The sequence below is a fragment of the Schistocerca piceifrons genome, chromosome 9 (genome assembly GCF_021461385.2).
Source record: "Schistocerca piceifrons isolate TAMUIC-IGC-003096 chromosome 9, iqSchPice1.1, whole genome shotgun sequence".
Taxonomy (NCBI): Eukaryota; Metazoa; Arthropoda; class Insecta; order Orthoptera; family Acrididae; genus Schistocerca; species Schistocerca piceifrons.
Window position 1 is genome coordinate 96,192,939 of NC_060146.1, and position 26,163 is coordinate 96,219,101.

The 26,163-nt window shown below is 42.7% G+C and overlaps 1 protein-coding gene across 1 annotated transcript in view; it reads left to right on the plus strand.

Annotated features, from left to right (window-relative positions):
* The window catches only part of LOC124717038, a 210,376-nt gene that overhangs the window by 146,153 nt on the left and 38,060 nt on the right, over window positions 1-26,163 (plus strand). Inside the window, exons 4-6 of the mRNA XM_047243693.1 lie at window positions 7,466-7,717; window positions 16,716-17,102; window positions 22,405-22,570. Coding sequence (XP_047099649.1) covers window positions 7,466-7,717; window positions 16,716-17,102; window positions 22,405-22,570 — 805 coding nt within the window. The remainder of the gene's footprint in view (window positions 1-7,465; window positions 7,718-16,715; window positions 17,103-22,404; window positions 22,571-26,163) is intronic.

Here is a 26,163-nt window from a genome sequence, read left to right on the forward strand (position 1 = left end):
GGGTTGGAGGCAGGTTTCATTGAGGAGGAAGGAATACACGCGGTGGGTTTCAAGGGTGTGCATGAAGAGGTTCTTGTTGGTGGGAAGGGAACGGATGTTGTTGAACAGGATACGATGCTGACGCGCCATGACAGGGATTTAGACGAGGGTGTTGAGACGGGAGAACGTGAAATGGGCCTGGTTGTGTGGGAGTAGGTGGCATACATTTTTAGGTGGAAGACGGAACCGTCGGCGATGGAGACCTGTTGGAGGGTGTGAGGGCGCTGGAAAGGGTGGACGTTTTGCAGGACAATGGTGAGGAACCTGATGATGTCCTCAGCGGTGGGACGGGAGGGGGGGGACGAAGGGAATTGCCAGGAGGGGTGGGGGCATCCAGAGGATGGACAGAGACGGTGAGTTCAGGAGTCGTCGGAGGTGGTCGGGGTTGTTTACACTATTGGGAGTAGGTGGGATGGGGGAGATTGCTGGTATTACAGGAGGGAGGGGATTGAAGGTTAGGGCACCGCCGGAGGAAATGCGCTTGCCTACAATGTGGGCAGGTGGGGGCCTCGTGGCACTCGGCTGTGGGGTGCGCGTTGTAGCGCAGACACCTCTGTCGTCTCATGTATTCGTAAAACGTGTCTGGTTATTCCAATAACTGAGGGCAGAGTGTATAGTACTCGCCGCATTCTTTACGAGGCAGGAAAGCTTCTTTGGGTGTGGGATTATAACCTGGAAAAAGTAATTTGTTCAGGTGACAAGGATGGCTTATTTTTGATTAAAGTTACTGTGGTGCATCTTTTTGGGTAGTGGTAGGTGGTCATAGGCTGTCTACAAGTTATTACGCTTACTGTAGTTGTTTTTATGGCAATAGGACCGAGATTCTGTTACGTGAAGTGGTTTGCACTTTTCAGTGCTCTAGGTGTTAAAAGTATCTTAGACTAAACTTTGTGTACTGAACGACGGTCATTGAAGATTATCAAGTAAAACCAGAAGTGACACTTCAACATTTGACATCTGTCGGTTGCAACCTCCTGATAACACGTTCTGAAAAGGCGAGTTTAAAAGTTTTTATGTGATGTGTTAGATGTTAATTTAAAATCCAATATTTTTACTCTTGCACCTCAAACACGTCTTGTACGAAATTTTTGCTTTTTATAAACCAAATTTTCAAGCTGTGCAAGTGCACTAAAAGTCACTGTAATATTGATTTTCTTTATTAAAAGCAACACTGAATCTGAAATAATACTGCTACCAGGAATACTGTTACTTCCTTTCTTAAATCCTTTGGGTAAGTGTTTAGAGAGCAGTGAAGTGTACTAGAATCTGATTATCTGAATATCCAGCCAGTACTGCATTAATTTTCACCGTTCTTAGGAGAAAGAAAGCTGCTTCAATTAGTCAGATACCTGCCTCCTTACATACAAATTTTATCCGTCCATCGTATAATAGAAACATATATTTTCGCCACGTAAATTAACCATTTTCTGCTCATAACCTCATTGGCAAAAACTTTACAGACCGAAGACGCACATCCTGCTACTGTAGCATAATAAACCACGATGTGAAAAAAACGTGTAGTTTATAAGGTGATGGTCCCTTCTAACGCTAATCGCTGGTGAGAGAAGAAATGTTGCTTCACAAAGTAAATGCGTTTTAAACTTTTGTGGCATGTTTTTCCCTTCATCTCGTATATTCGTAAAACTTGTCTGGCAATTCCAGTAAGTGAGGACAGTGTGTGCAGTGCCCACCACGTTCGTTTCGAGACAGATGCAGCTCGTTTACAGGTACCTCACACTGGCAAAAGCCGCACTGCAGCGCTCGTATGCCAAGCACAGAGGCGACGTGCTATCCGTCCCGTCCTTAGACTTTAAGATATAGCCGAGATTCTAACCTAAGCTAACCAACCCTCCTCGATCCCGTCAAAAACTGACGAATGAGATCAGACGCACATTGATCAAGCTGTCGGCCGATGTTACCGTGTGACCTCTGGCGACCATTGCTGGTGTCACTGTGGACACAGCCTAAAGCCGTCGGCACACGGACCGTGCATCCGAACGTTGAGCGTGCCGAGTTTCTGACGTCATAGCGTGGAATAGCACGTTCGAGAGTCTTTACGAACGTGCAGAGCAATATCTGGCATGTCAGATATTCTGAGCGTGCGTCTCAGCGTTGACCAATGAGATGGCACAACGCCTCCTGCGTCACACGCACGCCGTCTCCATTCAGTACGCCATATTGGCGTTCAAAAAAATGGTTCAAATGGCTCTGAGCACTATGGGACTCAACTGCTGAGGTCATTAGTCCCCTAGAACTTAGAACTACTTAAACCTAACTAACCTAAGGACATCACAAACATCCATGCCCGAGGCAGGATTCGAACCTGCGACCGGAGCGGTCTTGCGGTTCCAGACTGCAGCGCCTTTAACCGCACGGCCACTTCGGCCGGCTATTGGCGTTCATTTTAAGCCTATATGTATATATGCTGTTTCTAAGCACCAACAAACTGAGAATCACTGGAAAACCCGTTGTTAGTTGTGTGATTCGTTCCAATAAAATAATGAGAAACATAATATTCGTGCCAACAGAATTATTGTAACTTGGGTATTATGAGAGTAGGCTATTTGAAGGCAGCGACACACTGAAGATCCACCAAAAACGCATTGTCCTTGGTACAATTTGATATAATCAAATTTCAATAAGTAACATAATTATCTACATTAAGGTTTTTAGCAAGGGTAACTCATATGGTTACGCAGGCAATGTGAATTGTTTCTTTAGCGTAATGAGAAGCGTCCGTGCATGCATATGATATTTTGTTGGGGCGGTGGTTCGCGTCTTTACACTTCCAAATTTTTTTTTCAAACATTCGCGTTTTTATTAGGTTCTGATACTTTATTAATAGTTTAATATAAGTTTATGCTATAATATTTGTTGTTATGTAAATATAAGTTCGCCTTTTTTTTTTAGGGTCGACTTTGTTCGATTGGCTTAATCAACAGGACAGGTTGTGGTACTTGTATGAAGATATTTTGCTCCTTTTTCTTTTACGCTTCGTAATTCACTTGTTGCAAAGATTCTGTTACTGGGTAGGAACAGTGATCAAGTAAGACTGACCTTGGGGTTTTACTAAAATGTGGCAATGATGAAATACTGGTAATGTTTATCTTATGCAGAGAAGTATTCCAAACTTGTACCGCGCTGTTTGTAATGGAACTTTTATAAGCCTGTGTCCTTATTGATTGGACATGGTACTTTCCTTTTCGTGGACGATGGAGGGAATGTGCGTTTTAATAGAGCTAACGTGGGAATTTTACGCGCTCCCGTTGGTAAACAGTGTGATTTACGAACTAGAAACATCCCTCAGCTACCGCTGGAGTGCGTTGCGATCGCGTATACCACGTTGGGGCCCACGTACCGTATGCACAAGTCGCATCGTTCCTGAGCGTTCAGCAGCACATTGAAATTGGCACGCTCAACGTTAGCGTTCGACAGCACGGTCCGTGTGCCGACGGCTTAAGGCGTGACATCTGCACTCGCCTGCGTCTGGCTCGTGTGTAATTCACTTCCTGCTTTGCGTGTATCTGACCTGCATACGGTCGGTTAACTGCAATATTGGACAGATACTGCCCAGAAAGACGAAATGCCCTGTACTGTAAGTAAAACAGCAGCAACATCGTGGCCCCACCACTGATGCTGACGCCAGAGTGCTTAGAGCGTGGGACAAACTGCCATGACCGCCGACTGCACATTTCCTTTAATTCATTTTAACTTTTTCAATGGCAGGTAACATCCAGTGAAATGCATTTTTTGTTAAATTAATTAGCATGCTGTATCTCATAAGCTTCCGTCTTTTTCGTCAAATCAGAAGAACCGCTTCCTTCAACTGCTGAGCTTAATTCAAATGTTTTTATAATTATGTTACCAACAGCCAATGAATGCTTCATAAATCGCAGAGGCTGTTTGAAAATACTTCTTTATTTCATGACAGTCTAGTTTCGATCTCAGATTGTCAACACATTGTTCTCAACTTGCAGACAAAACAGAAAAGCATATAAGCCTACGTAATGATATTACCCTTATAAATCAGTTAACATAATGGAGCTAGGGTTTACAATATTTACTGTTTTTTTTTTCAATTTTGTGAGTGCATCAGAATTTTATACTGTGCGGTTGTAAACAAAAGTATAAGATCTAAATATGTATTTATCAATGTGAGACCACATGAATACCAGGTAACATTATAAGTACATTAATAACGTTTCAGTCTTCAAAATTTTGATACTTAGAATATCCCAAACAACAACTTCTAGAATATATGACTGCTAAACAGTACACGATTTATTATCACAACCACATCCGTTTTGTGGTTACGTGCTTAAGCACGATTTGTTCTCTTCGGGTTGTCATTCCGGTATGAAACATTCAGTGGCGGACATTATAAGACGGTCGGTTAGGCGATTTTGATTTAGCGACACAGTACTTCATATTTGACCTGGCTGTATGATCTCTTGTGCCGAAGATATTGCAGAGTTTATGGGGAAAAGTACTGGGTGTAGAAGTATGGAACCGGAATTTCCCTATAGATGGTGCTAGCCGTCAGTATAGGGCCCGTGAAACCGCGTCGGCAGCGTCATCTGCTTCCTGTAACGGCTGACGACGAATGTCAACCAACAGTAACCCAAGTTCCATATATCGGTATCTGTTTAAACCCTTAAACATGTCGAGTTTTTTGCCTGCGAACTACGATTTGCTGACAGCATTGATTTTCTGTTATCATTTAAAGAAAACTGCTACAATATCGCAACGAATGCTTTTCCAAACTTTCGACGAACATGCTCTTGGGAAAACAGTGTTTAGAGTGGTTCAGAAAATTCAAAAGTGGTGATTTCGACGTGAGAAACGACGAGCGCGCGAAACCACCGAAAAAGTTTGAAGACAACGAATTGCAGGCCTTATTGGATGAAGATGATACTCGAACTCAACAGGAATTCTCGGAACAATTAAATGTGCCGGAAAAGCAGTTTCTTTTCGGTCGAAAGCTATGGAAAAGGTACAGAAAGTGGGAAAGTGGGTTCCACATGAACTGAATGAAAGACAGCAAGCAAATCAAAAGACCACTTGTGAAATTGTAGTCTCCAGGCACAAAAGAAAATCGTTTCTACATCGAATAGTGACAGGTGATAAAAAATGCATATAGTATAAGAATCCTAAGCGTCGTAAATCATGGGTGAATCCAAGCAAACCATCGACATCCGCCGCAAGATATAATTGCCTTAGAAAGAAGACAATGCTCTGTGTCTGGTGGGATCAGAAGGAATATGGAAAAAGGCAACTCAAAGTCATATTGCTCCACGACGACGCTCCATTAAACACAGCAAAACGGGTCAGGCAGACGATCGAGGCCTTCAGTTGGGAAATAGTACTGCATGCGGCTCATTCTCCAGACTTGACTTGATCCGGTTATCATCTATTTCCATCTCTGCGACACGCTCTCGCTGAACAACGCTTCAGATCGTATGAAAATATACGAAAATAGCTCGCTGACTGGTTCGCTTCAAACGAAGAACTGTTTGTTTGGCGTGGCATTCATAGCCTGCCAGATAGGTGGGAGAAACGTATAAATAGCAATGGAGATCATTTTGAATAAAGTATTGTTTATGAGTTTCAAACAACAGATGTGTAATTGTTGTTGTTGTTGTGGTCTTCAGTCCTGAGACTTGTTTGATGCAGCTCTCCATGCTACCCTATCCTGTGCAAGCTTCTTCATCTCCCAGTACCTAGTGCAACCTACTTCCTTCTGAATCTGCTTGGTGTATTCATCTCTTGGTCTCCCTCTACGATTTTTACCCTCCACGCTGCCCTCCAATACTAAATTGGTGATCTCTTGATGCCTCAGAACATGTCCTACCAACCGATCACTTCTTCTAGTTAAGTTGTGCCACAAACTTCGCTTCTCCCCAATCCTTTTCAATACCTCCTCATTAGTTATACGATCTACCCACCTAATCTTCAGCATTCTTCTGTAGCACCACATTTCGAAGGCTTCTATTCTCTTTTTGTCCAAACTAGTTATCGTCCATATTTCACTTCCATACATGGCTACGCTCCATACAAATACTTTCAGAAACGAGTTCCTGACACTTAAATCTATACTCAATGTTAACAAATTTCTCTTCTTCAGAAACGCTTTCCTTGCCATTGCCAGTCTACATTTGATATCCTCTCTACTTCGACCATCATCAGTTTTTTGCTCCCCAAATAGCAAAACTCCTTTACTACTTTAAGTGTCTCATTTCCTAATCTAATTCCCTCAGCATCACCCGACTTAATTCGACTACATTCCGTTATCCTCGTTTTGCTTTTGTTGATGTTCATCTTATACCCTCCTTTCATGACACTGTCCATTCCGTTCAACTGCTCTTCCAAGTCGTTTGCTGTCTCTGACAGAATTACAATAGGATCGGCGAACCTCCAAGTTTTTATTTCTTCTCCATGGATTTTAATATCTACTCCGAATTTTTCTTTTGTTTCATTCACTGCTTGTTCAATATACAGATTAAATAACATCGGGGATAGGCTACAACCCTGTCTCACTCCCTTCCCAACCACTGCTTCCCTTTCGTGCCCCTCGACTCTTATAACTGCCGTCTGGTTTCTGTACAAATTGTAAATAGCCTTTCGCTCCCTATATTTTACCCCTGCCACCTTCAGAATTTGAAATAGAGTATTCCAGTCAACATTGTCAAAAGCTTTCTCTAAGTCTACAAATACTAGAAACGTAGGTTTGCCTTTCCTTAATCTAGAATCGAAGATAAGTCTTAGGGTCAGATTTGCCTCACGCGTTCCAACGTTTCTACGGAATCCAAACTGATCTTCCCCGAGGTCAGCTTCTACCAGTTTTTCCATTCGTCTGTAGAGAATACGCGTCAGTATTTTGCATCCGTGACTTACTAAAGTGATTGTTCGGTAATTTTCACATCTGTTAGCACCTGCTTTCTTTGGGATCGGAATTATTATATTATTCTTGAAGTCTGAGCGTATATCGCCTGTCTCATACATGTGTAATTATTACGACCAAATTCCGGTTTCATACTTCTACACCTGATAGAATGGCCTCTTTGTGCTAGCACTGTTTCACGGACGGGTACAAAGAAGATGGCACATATTATTCAAAAGGTACACTTAATATTCATGCAATATGGCTTCTTTCGGCTGTTGAGTGCACGTCAAATTACTGTCTACTCCATAAGTAAGCAAGAAGGATCGTAGAAGAGAATTTTCCGCTAGTTAACACCTCCAAAAACCCCAGTTTACTGAAGCACACATAGGGGTGGAAAACTCCATTCTCAATAAACTAATTGTCTGTCCCACAGTTAACAGTCTTTAGTACCTATAATCGGTAAGTACGTGTGCCTCTGTACAGTAGAACTGTCATCTGCTACAGTGACGCCCATCCCATCTGGTGCGACTTCCGCTGTTGCAGCCGAGGTGGTGGAGATCCCGCGCGGCTACCACCACGTGCCCGGCTATGGACTCATCAGGCTGTCCCGCATCTTCAAGCCGTGGGCGGCAGCGAAGAAGACCTGCGAGGACGAGCGGGCACACCTGGCCGTTCCGACAGGCCACCACGACTACGACGGGCTGAAGCAGATCTTCGCGAAAGTAAAAGGGGTTTCGTACGCCTACCTTGGAATCACAGATCGAGCCAAAGAGGGTGAATTTGTAGACATACATGGTAATACCGCTTACACTTTTAGTATGTATATTTGGATTTTCTGTTGTTTCGATACAATACTTACACATGCAGTTTCAAATCCCGTGGTTCTTCATTGTTTACCTTGGTGTACATTCGTCTTTTCTCGAGTGGCTATAATTTTTTCACTTCGAGTGGGTGCAGAATACATTTTTTATCAGCGTAGATTTTTTCAGATTTTATCAAAATAAAATGGTACATTGCGTGAACTATATCACATGAAATGCACGGAGCCTGTGGTGTGTTGAAAGATGTCATCAGATTGCTGCAAACTTCCATACTCATATACTTGACTTTTGTGCATGTAACACGTTTCAGCACTAACGGGAAACACTTATTTGTCTGTGGATGTGATCATGCAGTGGCTAAGACACTGCACTTACAATAACAATGGGTGCTGTGAAAGCCATCGTACGATTTCCGAACTGTAAGTTTAATGCAAACGCCGGCCGGGGTGGACGAGCGGTTCTAGGCGCTACAATCTGGAACCGAGCGACCGGTACGGTCGCAGGTTCGAATCCTGCCTCTGTGTGTGCTGTCCTTAGGTTAGTTAGGTTTAAGTAGTTATAAGTTCTAGGGGACTGATGACCTCAGAAGTTAAGTCCCATAGTGCTCAGAGCCATTTGAACCATTTAATGCAAACATTTCAATGAGTGTCACACTCGTCAGGTTATGGTGAAGTGTCAAGGTTGTGGTGTCACCGCCAGACACCACACTTGCTATGTGGTAGCCTTTAAATCGGCCGCGGTCCGTTAGTATACGTCGGACCCGCGTGTCGCCACTATCGGTGATTGCAGACCGAGCGCCGCCACACGGCAGGTCTAGAGAGACTTCCTAACACTCGCCCCAGTTGTACAACCGACTTTGCTAGCGATGGTTCACTGACAAAATACGTCCTCATTTGCCGAGACGATAGATTAGCATAGCCTTCAGCTACGTCATTTGCTACGACCTAGCAAGGCGCCATTATGTTACCATTGATATTGTGAATCATGTACCGGCAAGACCGACGTTCTTCATTAACGGATTAAAGTTAAGTATTCGACCAGCTACGTCCGTTTTTCTAAATTCTAATTTCCTTGTCCTGTTCCAGACCTCACGCCAGCCTGCGTGAGCTACAACGCGTGCCTTTCGGCCTCCTCTAGTAACCCGGTGTTGGCTCTCCTGCCAACCAAAACAAAGATATTGCGAATTTCACTGCATTTATAGACTGGCGTGAGTGTCGCCGCCCCCCCCCCCCCCCCTCCCACCATGCCACGGATGGTAAGGCTCCCCAGTTTGCGGATCACTTAAGAAGCAGTCTATATGGGTTCACTCTGACTCGAGATCATGAAGACTCTTTGAAAGTGGGACATGAAAACCGTCCACCGGCTTCTAGCAAAGACGACGAAGGATTTTTTCACTCGTTGAAGGACCTACTGAAACTATGCAGCAGTGGAACGTAACAGCCTCTCACAGCTGATACACTGGGTAAATGCAGTGTTGGCTCGCAGAATGTTACGAGGAGAAGTTTGGCGTGTTTGCCCCAGACGAACACAGATGTCATCAGCGGCAGAGTACAGAGTCACTTTCGGCAGTGTGTTTGATTTTGGGAGCAGCAAGTTGCTGCGTCCAGCTAGCGCCTGTTGGGAAAGCGTAATAGAGGAGTCTATAGAAATAAAGATGCATGGGATGGTGAGGAGTCTGGAAGTGGCTGACAAAAGGCGATCGGAGGCTACCGAGAGGGCACGGCCTCTGAAGACGGGCTGCCCCCAAAGCAGACCAGTCCCCAACAGAACGACGGTTCGTACCACGCCGTGCTCTGCTGCTGTTCTCTCGCCAGTGGGCTGTCATTGCCTGCCTGTTAACGTGGATGTCTCTTAGGGCTGCTAACTACTCTGCTCCAGAATTCTTTGTGATGTGGTTCTCTGGACAACGGTCTTAGCTTCGAGTTCCTTTCGGCTACTGGCACTTACTGTATTTTGTGAACTCCCAGTGTCACTTCTGTAGTAATACAAACTGTGCGCTGAAGTATATTTCTTACACCTTAGTGGGTGTAACAAGTATGACACTCGTCGACTTGCTGAGGTATGTAAACACTGCAATCCTGCTTTAAGACCGAGGACTTGTCTATTCTCTCTTCTCTGATTATTTAAATATGCTAGGCCTAACACAATTGAAACCGTGTTCTATTCTCGTAGAGCCAAAGTCTCTGCACGTATACATAATGTTACGACTCGAAGAGCTCCCAGTCAGTCAGCTTCTCTCCCATTCTGTATTTCAGTAGTACCGTCTATCAGAAAACTTTAATGAGCAAATTACTTATCACTTCATGTGATACATCTGTTACCTTCTCTAAGTGTTTGATGTACCAAATATTTCTTACCTTTGGGCAAAGTAACTGCGCTCTAACTGTTAACGTGTTTAAACATAATTGGCAACAGTACGGTACAGTAACTTCTCAGCATGATGCTTGCACGATTGTTAGCCTGCAATTGACTCGACGGATGTTCACTGCGCCTGAAATGACGATGGCGAAATGCTGGAGACCTGGGCAGACCAGACTAAACTGAAATTGATACATGACCCAAAGTTGCCTGCATCATTTAACAGCGGAAGATGGAAACGAGGATATAATCCAGATAACATCTTTGTCTCCGAAAAGGTATCCCTGCAAACTGTAAAGCAAATAGAGGACCCAATTCCAAGATCGCAACACAGAGCAATAACTTGCTGCATTACTGCAGTAATCAAATCAGATGTAATGCCCTTCAAGAGACGCTTCAATTTCAAAAAAGCTCATTGGGAACTTTTCACAGAGGACCTTGATAAGGAGGTCCTGGAAATTAAACCAGAGATACAAACATATGAAACTTTTATAGACCTTGTCAAGAAAATCTCTCGTCGGCGCATACCTAGAGGGTGCCGCACCCAGTATATCGCTGGACTCAATGGTAGCAGCAAGGAAGCTCTGAAAAAGTATGAAGAACTGTACAATAAGGACCCCTTCTCAGAGGAAACGATCCAGGCAGGTGAGGTACTGATGTCTGGTATCTCCGAAGCGAGAAAGGAAAAGTGGTGCAACCTCCTACAAGAGACGGACATGAAGCACAGTAGTAGGAAGGCATGGGAACTGGTCAAAAGTCTGAACAACGACCCAACAGAACCACAACCAAATTACAGTGAAGTTACACCTGATCAGATAGCTCACCAACTACTCATGAACGGAAAAACTAAAAGGAAGATCAGGAATGGCAAAAATTAAAAGAAAATTGAATGAGGAGATTAGCTTTCTAGCTCACCCGTTCTCCATTCAGGAGCTACAAGATGCCATCAAAGATTTGAAAAACAATAAGGCCGCTGGCCTCGACGATCTGAGATCTGAGCAAATTAAACATTTTGGACCGGGAGTACAAGCATGGATCCTAGAGCTAATGAATAACTGTATTACAACAATGCAAATTCCTAAACTGTGGAGGAAAGCCCGGGTTATTGCGTTACTAAAACCAGGGAAAGACCCAGCTGAAGCTAAAAATTTCCGGCCTGTCTCACTGCTTTGTCATTTATTTAAAGTGCTGGAGCGAATGATCCTCAAACGCATAGCTGATTATGTGGACAAAGTCCTCATTAACGAACAAGCTGGATTCCGACCAGGAAAATCATGCTGTGGCCAAATCCTGAATCTCACACAGTACATCGAAGACGGCTATCAGAGAGGAGAAGTAACTGGGGTCGTATTCCTGGATCTGTGCTGCATATGACACAGTTAACCATAAGTTGCTTACCCAGAAAGTGTATAATGTCACTAAGGACTACACCCTTTCTATGTTCGTGCAATGTATGCTACAGAACAGATGCTACTATGTAACCTTACAATCTAAAAACAGCCGATGGAGGACACAGAAAAATGGATTTGCACAGGGCAGTGTTTTGGCTCCAATATTATTTAACATCTATACCAATGATCTTCCCATCAGCCACCAGACACGAATGTTCATATATGCTGATGATGCAGCAGTGGCCACACAGGACAAAACCTTTGAACAAGTGGAGGAGAATCTCACAGGAGCCTTAACAGAACTTGCTACCTATTACGACGGCAATAATCTCAAACCAAACACCAGTAAATCACAAGTATCCGCCTTCCATCTTAGGAGCAAACAAGCCAAACGGAAACTCCGAGTCATGTGGCAAGGGGAAGAGCAGAAACATACAAACAGCCCAAAATACCTGGGAGTAACATTGGACAGAGCACTTACTTTTAAGCAGCACTGTCACAACACTAAAAAAAAGGTCTGTGCCAGGAACAACATACTGCGGAAGCTAACAGGTTCATCGTGGGGAGCTCAACCACATGTTTTGCGCACCACGGGTCTGGTGCTGAGTATCTCAGCTGCGGAATATGCGGCACCAGTTTGGAGGAACTCTGCCCACGCTAAGCAAGTTGACTTCGCCGTAAACGAAACTGTACGTATTGCCACAGGATGCCTCAAACCAACTCCCACAGACATTATTTACCCCATCATAGGCATAGCACCACCCACTATCCGCAGACAAGTAGCCGCCGAGATCGAAAGATCAAAACAAAAGAATGATCCTCGACACCCGATGTATATGCACCGAAAACAACGTGTCCGGCTGAAATCCCGCAGGAGTTTCATGGAAACTACTGAAGAGCTCGCCACCAAGCCCGTCGCAAGGCGACTATCTCTCTGGGAAGAAATGGTGCCACACTCCACAATGGAACTACTTGAGGAGGGATCTGCAGGATTTCAACTACCTTTTACAACTTGGAGGTCATTAAACCGGCTGCGCACTGGAGTAACTGGGTGCAAATCAAACCTATTTAAATGGGGTTACAGTGATAGCGATAGGTGTGAATGCGGAGCAATACAGGACTTTGACCACCTACTGATCTGCCCAGATATGTCTATGACATGCACTAAAGATGATATTTTGAAAGTCAATGACAAAGCAATCTATGTTGCTAATTACTGGGAAGGGAAGATATAATTGGTGCATCCGGACACGGAAGAAGAAGAAAACTGCGCCTGAGAACCGAATTCAGACAGACCATTGGTACACTGCTCTCAACCGCCATCAGCTCTATATGAACCAAACAGTAACCTCATACTACTTTTGTTATAACGTTAACAATTGGAAAAAGTAGCTCAAGTAGGAAGTATGTAAGCATACAGAAACATACCAGTGATCACATGCTACTAAGACAGGTAGACTTCATGATAATATTAACAGCTAGTCCAATACCTTCTTAGTAAAAATGTAGGATGGTGTTCAGAATGTGTATTTCTCATATTCGTGTGTTTCGGAGACCCAGGAGGATATTTTATGGTTTCACTATGTGTCACACGAAGGAGAATAGCCTGAAACAAGCGGCTTCACTGGAGTGTGCTCACACTCCGTGTACGGTGCGTCATGATGGCATTTTGACGTGTTACCGACAGGACTGAGGCAGAGATTATGGCGGTTCTCCACTGTGGATCGCCATGTCACACGAATGGAATAGAATTCTGTTGATGGTATGTGGAGAAGTACGACCGTCGACTGCATGACTGTCACAAAAAGGAGTACAGTTATCTCAGTATCTCAGAGAACTGTAATAAAGTTGCAGCATATCTTGCGTACAAATAAGAAAATTATAGTTAGGCTCGAAATGGAACAGTCACGGTTGCAAAGTTATTTTTATTTAAAAATAATGTGTTTTGCTGTGGTTAAGCACCATCAGACTAGGTAAAACTGTAAAATAAAGTTTATTGTGCTGGCTATCAAAGCTCTATGTCAAGCACGTACACATGAAACAGTCTGGCGGAAAATCCCATCGGAATTACTAAAAGGAGCGATGCGGACCTTTAAACGGCTGGATCAGCAAATAGAGCACATGCGTACATCACATTTTCTAGATTACATTCAGCTAGGTGGTCGAACTGGCAACGGCACTGGAATTCTGGTGACTCGCTCGATTTTCATCCAGATGGTCTTAAGTGTATGTGGTCGAGTTTGAACTTAGGTAGCCAGTGCATTGAATTTCATGTGACAGTTTTATATAATCTGATGGTGCCTAACCATGGCGAAGCGTGTTACTTCTACATAAAAATAACTTTGCAACAGTGACTGCTGTATTTCCAATATAACCACAAAAACCGGCTGGTGGATACTATGAAAACTATAGATGTCAGGTATGCATTCCTATTGGTGGATGACTTTCATATTTAGCCAGGTAAGACAGGGCAGGGTTCCATAAAGTAGAAAAATTAGAACTTTTCCTGTGAAGCAGAAGCTCAAAGTGAACACCTCTGCCAACAATATCACGTTACCCATAATATGGGACACAAAAGAAATTTCGTGGTGAACGCACAGCGGGAATGAGATGTCAGGATGAAAACCTGTATCAGACGAATGGGACTGCAGCCGATGGGTTTCATTATTGCACGTGATAAAGCTAGTAACCCCAATGCAGATAAAACAACAGCTCCTCTGGGAAGCATAAGTTTGACACATGGATCATGTCCCCCTACACTTCACATATTTGTGTCGTGTTTTCCCCGGATCGAGGAGAAATTTATCTGTACACCAGTTAAGCGCCAATAAAGACATAGAAAGCACAGAATGTAATGATATGTAGTTTATCTAGTTGTTGTTGTTGTTGTGGTCTTCAATCCTGAGACTGGTTTGATGCAGCTCTCCATGCTACTCTATCGTGTGCAAGCTTCTTCATCTCCCAGTACCTAGTGCAACCTACTTCCTTCTGAATCTGCTTGGTGTATTCGTCTCTTGGTCTCCCTCTACGATTTTTACCCTCTATGCTGCCCTCCAATACTAAATTGGTGATCCCTTGATGCCTCAGAACATGTCCTACCAACCGATCCCTTCTTTCAGTCAAGTTGTGCCACAAACTTCTCTTCTCCCCAATCCTATTCAACACCTCCTCATTAGTTATGTGATCTACCCATCTAATCTTCAGCTTTCTTCTGTAGCACCACATTTTGAAAGCTTCTAATCTCTTCTTGTCTAAACTGTTTATCGTCCATGTTTCACTTCCATACATGGCTACACTCCATACAAATACTTTCAGATACAACTTCCTGACACTTAAATCTATACTCGATGTTAACAAATTTCTCTTCTTCAGAAACGCTTTCCTTCCCATTGCCATTCTACATTTTATATCCTCTCTACTTCGACAATCATCGGTTCTTTTGCTCCCCAAATAGCAAACCTCCTTTACTACTTTAAGTGTCTCATTTCCTAATCTAATTCCCTCAGCATCACCCGACTTAATTCTACAACATTCCATTATGCTCGTTTTGATTTTGTTGATGTTTATCTTATATCCTCCTTTCAAGACACTATCCATTCCGTTCAACTGCTCTTCCAAGTCGTTTGCTGTCTCTGACAGAATTACAATGTCATCGGCGAACCTCAAAGTTTTTATTTCTTCTCCATGGATTTTAATATCTACTCCGAATTTTTCTTTTGTTTCCTTCACTGCTTGTTCAATATACAGATTGAATAACATCGGGGATAGGCTACAACCCTGTCTCACTCCCTTCCCAACCACTGCTTCCCTTTCGTGCCCCTCGACTCTTATAACTGCCATCTGGTTTCTGTACAAATTGTAAATAGCCTTTCGCTCCCTATATTTTACCCCTGCCACCTTCAGAATTTGAAATAGAGTATTCCAGTCAACATTGTCAAAAGCTTTCTCTAAGTCTACAAATACTAGAAACGTAGGTTTGCCTTTCCTTAATCTAGAATCTAAGATAAGTCGTAGGGTCAGTATTGCCTCACGTATTCCAACGTTTCTACGGAATCCAAACTGATCTTCCCCGAGGTCAGCTTCTACCAGCTTTTCCATTCGTCTGTAGAGAATACGCGTTAGTATTTTGCATCCGTGACTTATTAAACTGATTGTTCGGTAATTTTCACATCTGTCAGCACCTGCTTTCTTTGGGATCGGAATTATTATATTATTCTTGAAGTCTGAGGGCATTTCGCCTGTCTCATACATCTTGCTCACCAGATGGTAGATTTTTGTCAAGACTGGCTCTGCCAAGGCCGTCAGTAGTTCTAATGGAATGTTGTCTACTCCCGGGGCCTTGCCGGCCGCGGTGGTCTCGCGGTTCTAGGCGCTCAGTCCGGAACCGGGCGACTGCTACGGCCGCAGGTTCGAATCCTGCCTCGGGCATGGATGTGTGTGATGTCCTTAGGTTAGTTAGGTTTAAGTAGTTCTGAGTTCTAGGGGAGTGATGACCGCAGATGTTGTCCCATAGTGCTCAGAGCCTTTACACGGGTCCTTGTTTCGACTTAGGTCTTTCAGTGCTCTGTCAAAAATCTTCGCGCAGTATCATATCTCCCATTTCATCTTCCTCTACATCCACTTTCCATTCCATAATATTGCCCTCAAGTACATCGCCCTTGTATAGACCCTCTATATACTCCTTCCACCTTTCTGCTTTCCCTTCTTTGTTTAGAACTGGGTTTCCATCTGAGCTCTTAATATTCATACAAGTGGTTCTCTTTTCTCCAAAGGTCTCTTTAATTTTCCTGTAGGCAGTATCTGTCTTACCCCTAGTGAGATAAGCCTCTACATCCTTACATTTATCCTCTAGCCATCCCTGCTTAGCCATTTTGCACTTCCTGTCGATCTCGTTTTTGAGACGTTTTTATTCCTTTTTGCCTGTTTCATTTACTGCATTTTTATATTTTCTCCTATCACTTCACAAATTCTGTGATGCATGTGACAAATATCTTAGTATTCTTGTCGCGGTGTTTTAATTTTCTCAACGAATGATCTCGGCAAAACAGTGTAAAGTAAAATTGTTACTGAAGTACTTTAATGTACGTCAGCTTCCAAAATGTCGTTTTGCTGCTAGGTTTATTTTGTGGTTCGATTGTAATGTCTGTTGCAGTACTTACGTTATGATCTACGTTGTTGTCTGGCGTAAGCCTGTACCTTACTAACACTCCCGTACTGCACCAGGTCGTCCCGTGTCGGGTCTGCCATCACTACCTAGTCGGCCCCACAGTGCAGACGACGAGGACTGCGTCATCTTGGACAGAGACGGATTCACGGGCGTCGTGTCCTGCCAGAACCCTGCGCCGTTTTTCTGTGAGCGCCGGCTTTCGGTGGGCGTACCGGACAGCTACGTGTGGATCGAAGACGCCGGCCGCTTCTACAAGGTGCACACGGAGTTGAGGGCCCACGCGCCGGCAGCCAGTGCGTGCCGCTCCGAGAATGCGACGCTCGCCGTCCCCGACACGTCGCGCCGCGCCGAGGCAGTGCTGAGCCTCTTACAGCCGAAAACCCAACTCTACCTGATAGGCTTCACAGATAAAACCGTCGAAGGTGACTTCTTTACTGAAACAGGTTCGTATGTTATATACTTCTTGTGCATTTCCATCAGCTCCTCGAAACATTACATGCGAAGCAGATTAATGTTTGTGATCAGGTTTATCACTATTTACAAAGATCGTGTTCCGGTTCTTTCCCGATACCTACATATCGGAATGCAACACAGAAAGCCTTTAGAGTTTTTTACTACCGCTGTTGCCGGAACTACTCTAAGGTGGCAAAAGTCGTGCGATAGCGATACGCGTGTATCCAGATGGAGGCAGCGTCGCTTACTCGAGATATAAAAGGGCATTTCCTCTGCTGTTTCTTTTTACCCTGGAACTCTGGGCAACTTTTATTTGCCCCACCCTGTTTATTACTCAACTATCTGTAAAGCTTACCCCTATTTTTCAAACATTGGAAACTCTAGGATGGAATGGTATAGTAATGAATTAGAGAATTACCCCTTTTTTCGCAAAATTTCAAAAATGTTGCACCATTTTACATTGTCGAATGCTTTTTCCAGGTCATCAAATGAACGTGTCTTGACTTTTCTTTGGTCTTACTTCCATTACCGACCGCAATGTTGGAACTGTCTCTCTGGTGCTTTGACCTTTCCTAAAGCCAAACTGATCACTAGCTAACACATCCTTATTTTTCTTTTCCATTCTTCTGTGTTTCTTGTTAGCAAATTGGTTGCATGAGCTGTTAAACTAATTCTGTGATAAGTCTCGCACTTGTCAGCTGTTGCAATCTTCAGAACTGTGTGGATGGTGTTTTTGTGAAAGTCAGATGGTATTCTATTCGCCAACATAAATAATCATTTTGTTGCCACTTCCTCCAATGATTTTAGAAATACTGATTGGGTGTTATCTGTCCCTTCTCCTTACGTCTTCCAAAGCTCTTTTAAATTTGGTTCTAACACTGGATCCCTTATCTCTTCTACATCAACTTTTGTTTCTGCTTTTGTCCATCATAGTTTTTTTTTGTTTTCTCGGAAGCCCACGACTGTGAACATAATGGGCTTGTTTATAAACAACTTTTCTGCTACCAGTCCCTTTTTCCTTTATTCATATTTTACATAACGCATTTTGGGAAAAGATTCCCATGTGCATGTGTGTGCTTCCTTGTACTATGCCATTTTTAAATTTTATCCATGTATGAGGTTCTGCTCTATGTTTTTTTGGATGCAGTCTGCCAGACGGTCTCTTGAATTTTTTGCAGCCTGAGTATCTAACCGTGGAGCATTGAGGTCTGCCATGTGTCCCTCCAGGGTTGTTATTTTGGCTTGGTGTTTCGGCCAGTGGTAGGGGTAGCTGCCGAGAGTCACGGTGGGCCACAAGGTCGGCATTTCCTGGTGGTGGATACCGTCAGACAGCAGCTGATCCGTCATGCAAATCAGTTGCTCCCATGCCCTGATGGGGTCTCATCATTGCCGCTTTCTGGTGAGCTGAGTGGCAAGACTGGTCACAAGGTTGTTCCAGAGGTCGGCTCCCACTTGTGGAAGCACACCTTCCATTCCATCCCGATTCACAGCATAGCTATAGTCCCATCGCCTCCAGCCTGAGTCCTTATTATGCCTCATGCCTCTGCCTACTGGGCTGGAGTCGATGGATTTCGAACTGCCCCCGACTTTCTACTTCTTTCCCCTTTCCCTGACATGGGTACACTCGTCCTCGCTCTCACCAGTGGATCCGCCACTGCCCCAGCCTCCATATCCCCACACCTTTCTGGCAGAGCATGTGGCACCGACATTGCCTCCTTCGGTGGTCGGACCTCGTCTGGTTTTTGCAGTCCGCGAATGACCATTTTCGGCCCTGCATGGCCTTTTCACGGCGGAGAGATATCATACTCCTGCCAGGGGACATTCCAATGGTGGCAGGTGAAACGTTTACATCTCCGGCAACTGTAAGCCAAGTGGATCAGTGCTTATGCCAAATTCAACCACTAAAGACCTTGCCCTGCACTTCGGCTGCGTGCTGTTATTGTGTGTTCAGTCGTTAACCACTTGCATGAGCTGCGGGCTGAGTAATTTGCCGTGCACATCTCTACAAGGTTTCGAATGATTTGTTTCCCAAAGATCAACCTCCACATCAAGTTCGTTTTCTCCTACAGGATTCTGTTACCCTCTTGTCATTGAGCCACCATTGGCTTGTGAAGTAACTGCAATGACAGTGTAGAGCAACAGCATTGTCCTCCTGTTCATATGCTAAAAAATAAGAAAAAGAAGAAGGAGAAGAGGAACAAGAATAAGAAGATGTAGAAATATATTACTGCCAATTGTGTTCGTTTGGGAGGAATGAAACGTACAATTCAAAATGTATAACCACATGTTTAATTTGAATGAAGGGCTATTCCTGGACTTGTAAATTCCTCTAGATTTTCCCAAATGGAATTGCAGTTGGCACACTGGCAACATGCTCTGATCTGACTGAATACAACCATGAGTTTTACAAAGATCTGACCTTGTCAATGGACAGGAAATAAAATCAAAGATGGACCTTATAATTATGTAGAACTTAAGTTTTGCATTATATTTCCTTGTTTTGAAGTCATTCACGTTTGGTATGTTTCATATGTGTGAACACTATTAATGTATATCCTTAAAGTAACTTGCCATGGATTCTTTAAATCAGCAACGACATGTTTGTAAGATAATGTGATGAGACTGTATGTTTCTTCTCAATCTGTCGTACGTGTACCTGTTGATTAGAATCTTTGATGTCATGCGAAGATAGCAGCAAACGTTACAGTTTGATATGGCATATTTGGAAGTAGATAGTATTTTAATTGAAGTTGTAGACATCCTGAATGTGTACTATTTTGTCGTGAGATGTATGTATCGCAATTTGAACGCTGTCATTCATCCACACTGAATCCAGTTTGTGCCTTTATATCACTCACACTAACGACAATAAAAGTACAGATTGCTGCAACGCATTTGGCAGCTATCATGTATTCTCATCTCTCCGGGATGTATAGCAAGGTTTAATACAGCAAGCATCTTCTTCCACAGTGAATACATTCTATTGTTTATTTCACTGACTGCGGAGTGAAATAAACAACTTTGTTAAAATTCTCTAAGTGTCTCTCACTGTAATTCATGCTTAACAATTATATTTTTATGTAGAAAGTGGTTATGAGTAAACGAGCAAGGCGGTACTTGAGGCAACGAGCGGTTCTAGGCGCTTCAGTCCGGAACCGCGTGACTGCCACGGTCGCAGGTTCGAATCCTGCCTCTGGCATGGATATGTGTAATGTCTTTACGTTAGTTAGGTTTAAGTAGTTCTAAGTTCTAGGGGACTGATGACCTCCGATGTTAAGTCCCACAGTGCTCCGAGCCGTTTGAACCATTTTTTTTAGGCAACACTGTGTCATGTATTTTAGTGAACAGCCGAAAATTTTTGCGACGCTATTTATGTTACCTCTCAGATTCAAATGATGAAAGTACCAGAGGTAGTAATATAGTTTGTCATGACTCCACAGTTTTCTATTTCGTACAAGCATTTTACCTAAATACCGGTTGTATGGTCATTACTTAGTGTTAATGTACATTTGATTTTCGTTGTGCATAGAATGGTGACCCTTTTAAATATTATTCATGAATAAGTATAAAAATCCCACATTATTGATATTATCAGATCAATTTGTACTTCAGCAGACATACTTGTACAAAATTACATAGCCTCAATACTACACACTTTTCAAACTGTCATGTACTACTTTCACTGCAGCATGACTTTCGTCATGAAATTATAGCTGAACCTAATGGCTGGCTGTAATCATTCAGGGATAGTACAAAATAAGATGCATTAATTACGATCTTTTCAGTTAACCCTAGTAATAACATGTAACATGTCCAACTGGAGATAAATTTTAGCTTCACGATTGCTTTCAACCGCAGTCATGGCTCTTCTACATCTACATCTACATTTATACTCCGCAAACCACCCATTGGTGTGTGGCGGAGGGCACTTGCTAGACACTGTTTAATTTCTGGCTCATGTAATTATATCTTCAGTTGCCTCCAGCCAGCACTTACGCGGATGACACACGACAGCATGCCAGTCGGATTTGTGAATATTGTCTTTCTCCAGAAGAGGGTGTGCTGATTTGAAACTTCCTGTTAGGTTAAAATTGTGCCAGACCAGGACTCGAACTGGGCCTTCCACCCGAAAATGGCCTTCTGACTCTGCAACCCAGACACGACTTACGGCCCATGCTCATAGCTTTAATTCTTCCCACATAACATATACCATATGTCCTAGCAACCCAACTACACAAACGTTCTCCCACATAACTTGCGGTCTAGTATGTCAAGCAGAAAGGTTATTGTGGAGCAATGGCTTACATTTAGGCTAGGGGATTACTTTACTCTACACTGGTGTGTGTGCTAGTTGGAAACTTGCTATGAGATTAGAACCGAAAGCTGAATTGGGATTAGAACCTGCAACCTTTGCCTTTCATAGGTAAATGTTGTGCTGTGCAGGCACTACTCGTGACCCAGTCTCATACCTTTAATACTGAGATAATTTGCTTGTATCAGTTGTTGATTCATTTGCCTGTGAGAAGCAAAGGTTCAGGGTTCAAGGCTGCTCTGGCACACAGGCACGTCACGGCTGAGTATAAACTCACTCGGGAAATAATCCCTTCAGCTGTGGCTAAGTCGTTTCTCTACAATAGCCTTCCTTCCAGGACTGCTGTTCCCACAACGTGTACAGAACTTTGGTGAAGTTAGCACGGTAGAGCAGAGGTATTGGTGGATAAAAAGATGTGAGGGTGAGTCACGTTCTGCCTGGATAGTCTTACTAGTTAAACATCTGTGTGTGAATGGCAAAGGTACCTGGTTCGAGTCGTGGTCCCGGACACAGTATTAATATTCTAAGAGGTTTCAAAACAAAGACGAGATTTCATGACACCTTCAGTTATTCTGAATGGGCTATAAATCAGTATATATATGAGGAATGTTAAATGCTTTATTACTACTATGATGATTTCCACAATTACATTGTATGTTATGACCTTGTTTACGTTTTATCTATTTTGATTGCAATAAAATGTTGAAGAATTTGTATCTGCTGCTATCCTTCTCCCCCTCCCTCCCTCACCCTTCATTCCCTTCCCCCCTCTCTCTTGCCTGCCTGTGCCACTAGTGTGTGTATGTGTGTGTGTGTGTGTGTGTGTGTTTTGTGCAGGCTGGGTGTGAGAGCTGGCTGAGGAAGTATTCATAATGTGTCACAGGAATTCCGTCTTTTTCATAGCAGGTTTATGCCCCAGTGATATTTTGTGTCATATCTGAACATATTTGTAGTGTCCATAGCTTTTTTATTTTTCACAGGCAGGCACCTAAAAGACATGGAATTTCAAGTGTGGAAGGCTGGTGAGCCAAAAAACAAGACCCGAGAGGACTCCGAGGACTGCCTGGCGCTGTCGGACACGGGCTTCTACGACGACGTGCGCTGCGACCTGGAACTGCCCTTCGTCTGTGAGATAGTGCCCATAAAGTGAGTTGACATCCCCAGAACACAGGTAGGAGGGTGCGACTCTCTCCTTGCTGCATACAAAAATAACGTTGTGGAAAAAAGCAGGGAAAGGAACGAAGGCCTCAACAATCTGTGCAACTGAAATACGACTAAATATTTCTCATTTTGCCCTAGCAACTGTCAGTTTGTTCTTAACCACTTTAAGAATGAGCTATGCCATTTCGTTTTGGTCTTCGAGCAGAACACTTCGCTAGTGTGCTGAGAAATGCATTTGTTGCTTTATAAACAGTTGCATCCTGCACACACATTCTGGACGGCAGATGTCATTTCTTAATAGCTCTGCTTGTGCTGGGTTTATGCATGATTGGGAACATATTCGTTTCCTTGGTAACAATTAACAGAAGACGAAAGGTGCAACAATCAGCAGTGCTCAACCACATGAGGATGCATAAGGCAATGGAAAGCACTGATGCAGAAACGTATAACGCATACCAATAAGAGATATGACTCGTAATTGAGAAACAGTCTCCATTGGTAAAACATCCATGATTAGTCTCCCATTCGGACCCGGTAGGGAACTACCAAGGAAGGGATGCCAATGAGAAAAAGCTAGAGCGAACATAAAAAAAAGAGTAACATTCTATAAATTTGAGAATAAAAGCAAAATCTCGTTCTAGACCTGCTGGGAGTCACTGAAATCAATAGGGGTGAAATCAACGACTTCTTGTCCTATGAATATGGGTAATACAAAGAGCAGCGGAAAATGGTGAAACAGGAATAAGATTTGGCAAAAATAGGAACGTAGGGCAGAGATGGAGTGACTACAAACAGTTAAGCTATTGGATTATTCTCATTATAATGGACAGCAAACCAATGTCAAGTACAAGAGATCAGATATACATAGTGATGTAACAATTTAGTGATAGTAAAGGGTAGACTTGTGGCTGAAGAAAATCGTACGAATTATCATGTGAAAGTATTGTAGTAAAGAATTACAAGCGAACGGGTAGGCACAGTTGAATTTATTTAAAGCTAATATACTGCTATAACGAATACCACAATAGGCTTTTCAAGTGAAGAGGACTGGACATATCTAAAAACAAAGTTGCAGAAAGTATAGATACAAAGAAGTTAAATGCAAAGGAAAGTAGTTATTAAGGGCATCAGGTGACACATCAGTTCCACTGATGCAGGGTGTTTGGCAATCTCCTGTTAGATAGAGGTTGTAGAGTGAACTTAGAGGATCAGGTTTTACATAGGCACCCACGTCTGGAAACGATATCCACTGATGCTACAGAGCTAAGTTTTAGGTACTGGCGCCTGTATAAATATATCAGCTTGAGGTAAGATTCCCTGCACCTGTTATGAACGAGTCGAAAGTTATAAACGAAAATCATTCTGATACCTCTAACAATGTGCTGGTAATACTGTCGCTAAGACTGTGTGATAGATAACTTTCATAAGTGGTACCATGGACGAAAACAAGGAAACGTGTCCAGCAAACATTGGCTCTAAACCAATAAGCTATGAGCACGGGTTCATCTTCGCTACATTGAAACACATCTCCTCTATTGAACATGTGTTAATAGCTCTTAAGATATACGTTTTAGAGCCAATGTTTGCTGGACACGTTTCCTTGTTTTAGTCCATACTACCATCTCTGAAGGTTGCCTACTCTACAGTCTCAGCGACAACAGTACCAGTGCCTGTATTCCACTGTCGCAGATATAAAAACAGTTTTCACTTATTACTTTTGACTTGTCCCTTTCAAGTAGAGAGACCCTTACCTCAAATTGATACAATTATCCTTCTCCATGATCCTAGAGAGTTTGTAACATTATGAGATTCTCCCTGTATATACAATCCTTTAAAGACACTGGTGCCAGTAACTTTGACGATCTATGCCATGGTTGGATGACGTTTCCAGATATGAGGTTATATGTAATAGTTGATCTAAGTGCCCTTTACAACATCTAGAAGAATATATCACAAATTGTGAAACACCCTGTATGATAATGTCGTAATGAGAAGTAGTAGGATAGCAAGGAGAATTCAGTTGAAGATAACGATCTTGTCACTTGTGACTCAGGTTACCCATTTGGGTGACAAGCAGTCGAGGTCAATTGAAGGTAATCGAGTGAAACCCCCGTGCCTGCTCCCCTCTCTTGCCCTCTCCTCTGAACCAACAAGAGCACATTAAAGTTGTGGGAAACCCCTCCCATCCCCCAATCTCTCTGAGACAATGGGAGCACAATAAAATGGTAGGAAACCCAATGGACCAATCTTCCCGTCCTCTCTCTTGCCATCGTTTACAACTAACTAAGGCTGTGTAGGCCTCTTTGGTTGAGGTATGTGCAACATGGGGAGAGGTTCATATATTTTATAAACAATAATTCTACAGTGGAAGCATTTATAAATAACAACCGTGATATAAGAAACTAATTTTATAGTTTATTATTAACAGTTTCTTTTCTGCAACACAGTTTTTCCAAGAACTTTTCATTATTTGTTAACAATATTTTCTTTTATTTACAAAGCTACTCCTATTTTTTTCTGATAACATATCTCATTGGATTGTTCTATCAGGCTATTTCCTGTACACAGTAACTTGCAAAAGTAATTTACGATGTATATGCTGTGGGACAACCGGGAAATCTGGGAAACTCCTGCAAGTTTTTTCATTTGGGAGAAAATAGAAAAAAACATGATAAGTTTTCAGAATTCTGGGAACTGTTTAAAATTCCGTGTATTTTTCATTGTTTTAGTTTTCAGTTAACTTTTTGGGATTTTGACTTGTAAGAACTGATACTCTAACAAAGAATTTTACTTTAGCCTGCTGCTACTGAATAATACTGCAGCAACAACAGACAAATGCAAGAAAAACTCCAAAATAAAACTTAAGTTGCAAAGAAAATGCTCCATTTACAACAAAAAAAACACAGTTTGCACATAAACGTCTGCCGACAGCAAAATTTGGCAAAGGAAAGTATTTAGGATGAAAAGTGTTCAACACTTCGTAACGACGAACATCTTTCGACGAGCATCCCCTCACAACTGTTTAATTTCCAACAGATTGCAGGAAAATATTGTGAATGGTGATTTGAGAAGCGTTACTTTCAAAATAAGTTTCCTTTTATGCAAAATGGGTTGTGTTATGTGTAAGAATGTACAGTGAATTTCTTAAATCACAGAGCATTCAAAACTTAACACTTTGAGGAGCAGCCACTTCGCAAAATTTCGGATCCAGAAGACCAGACATTCATGTAATTATTTAAAATTTTACAGACACATCTGTGTTTGGTATTTCCCAAAGGATAATACAAGCAAAAAAAGATCATAATTCTTTTAGCTGTACATAGTAATTTAAACCATTAATTTTTTCTATTTGTGAGTTTGCGCTGCTTAACAGTGATCCTGCTGCTGGCTGACCACATCACATGTCCTATGCTCGGAATATCAGCTGTCATTGGCTGTCGAGATCACGTGACGTGAGGTGAGATTGACGAAAACGCATCACCATATCGATTTCAACGCTTCGGAAACTTTCGTGCTGTGTTTGGTGGAATTCGTATTGATATTTATGTAATGCAGTGTACATTTTGGTGCACATCAAA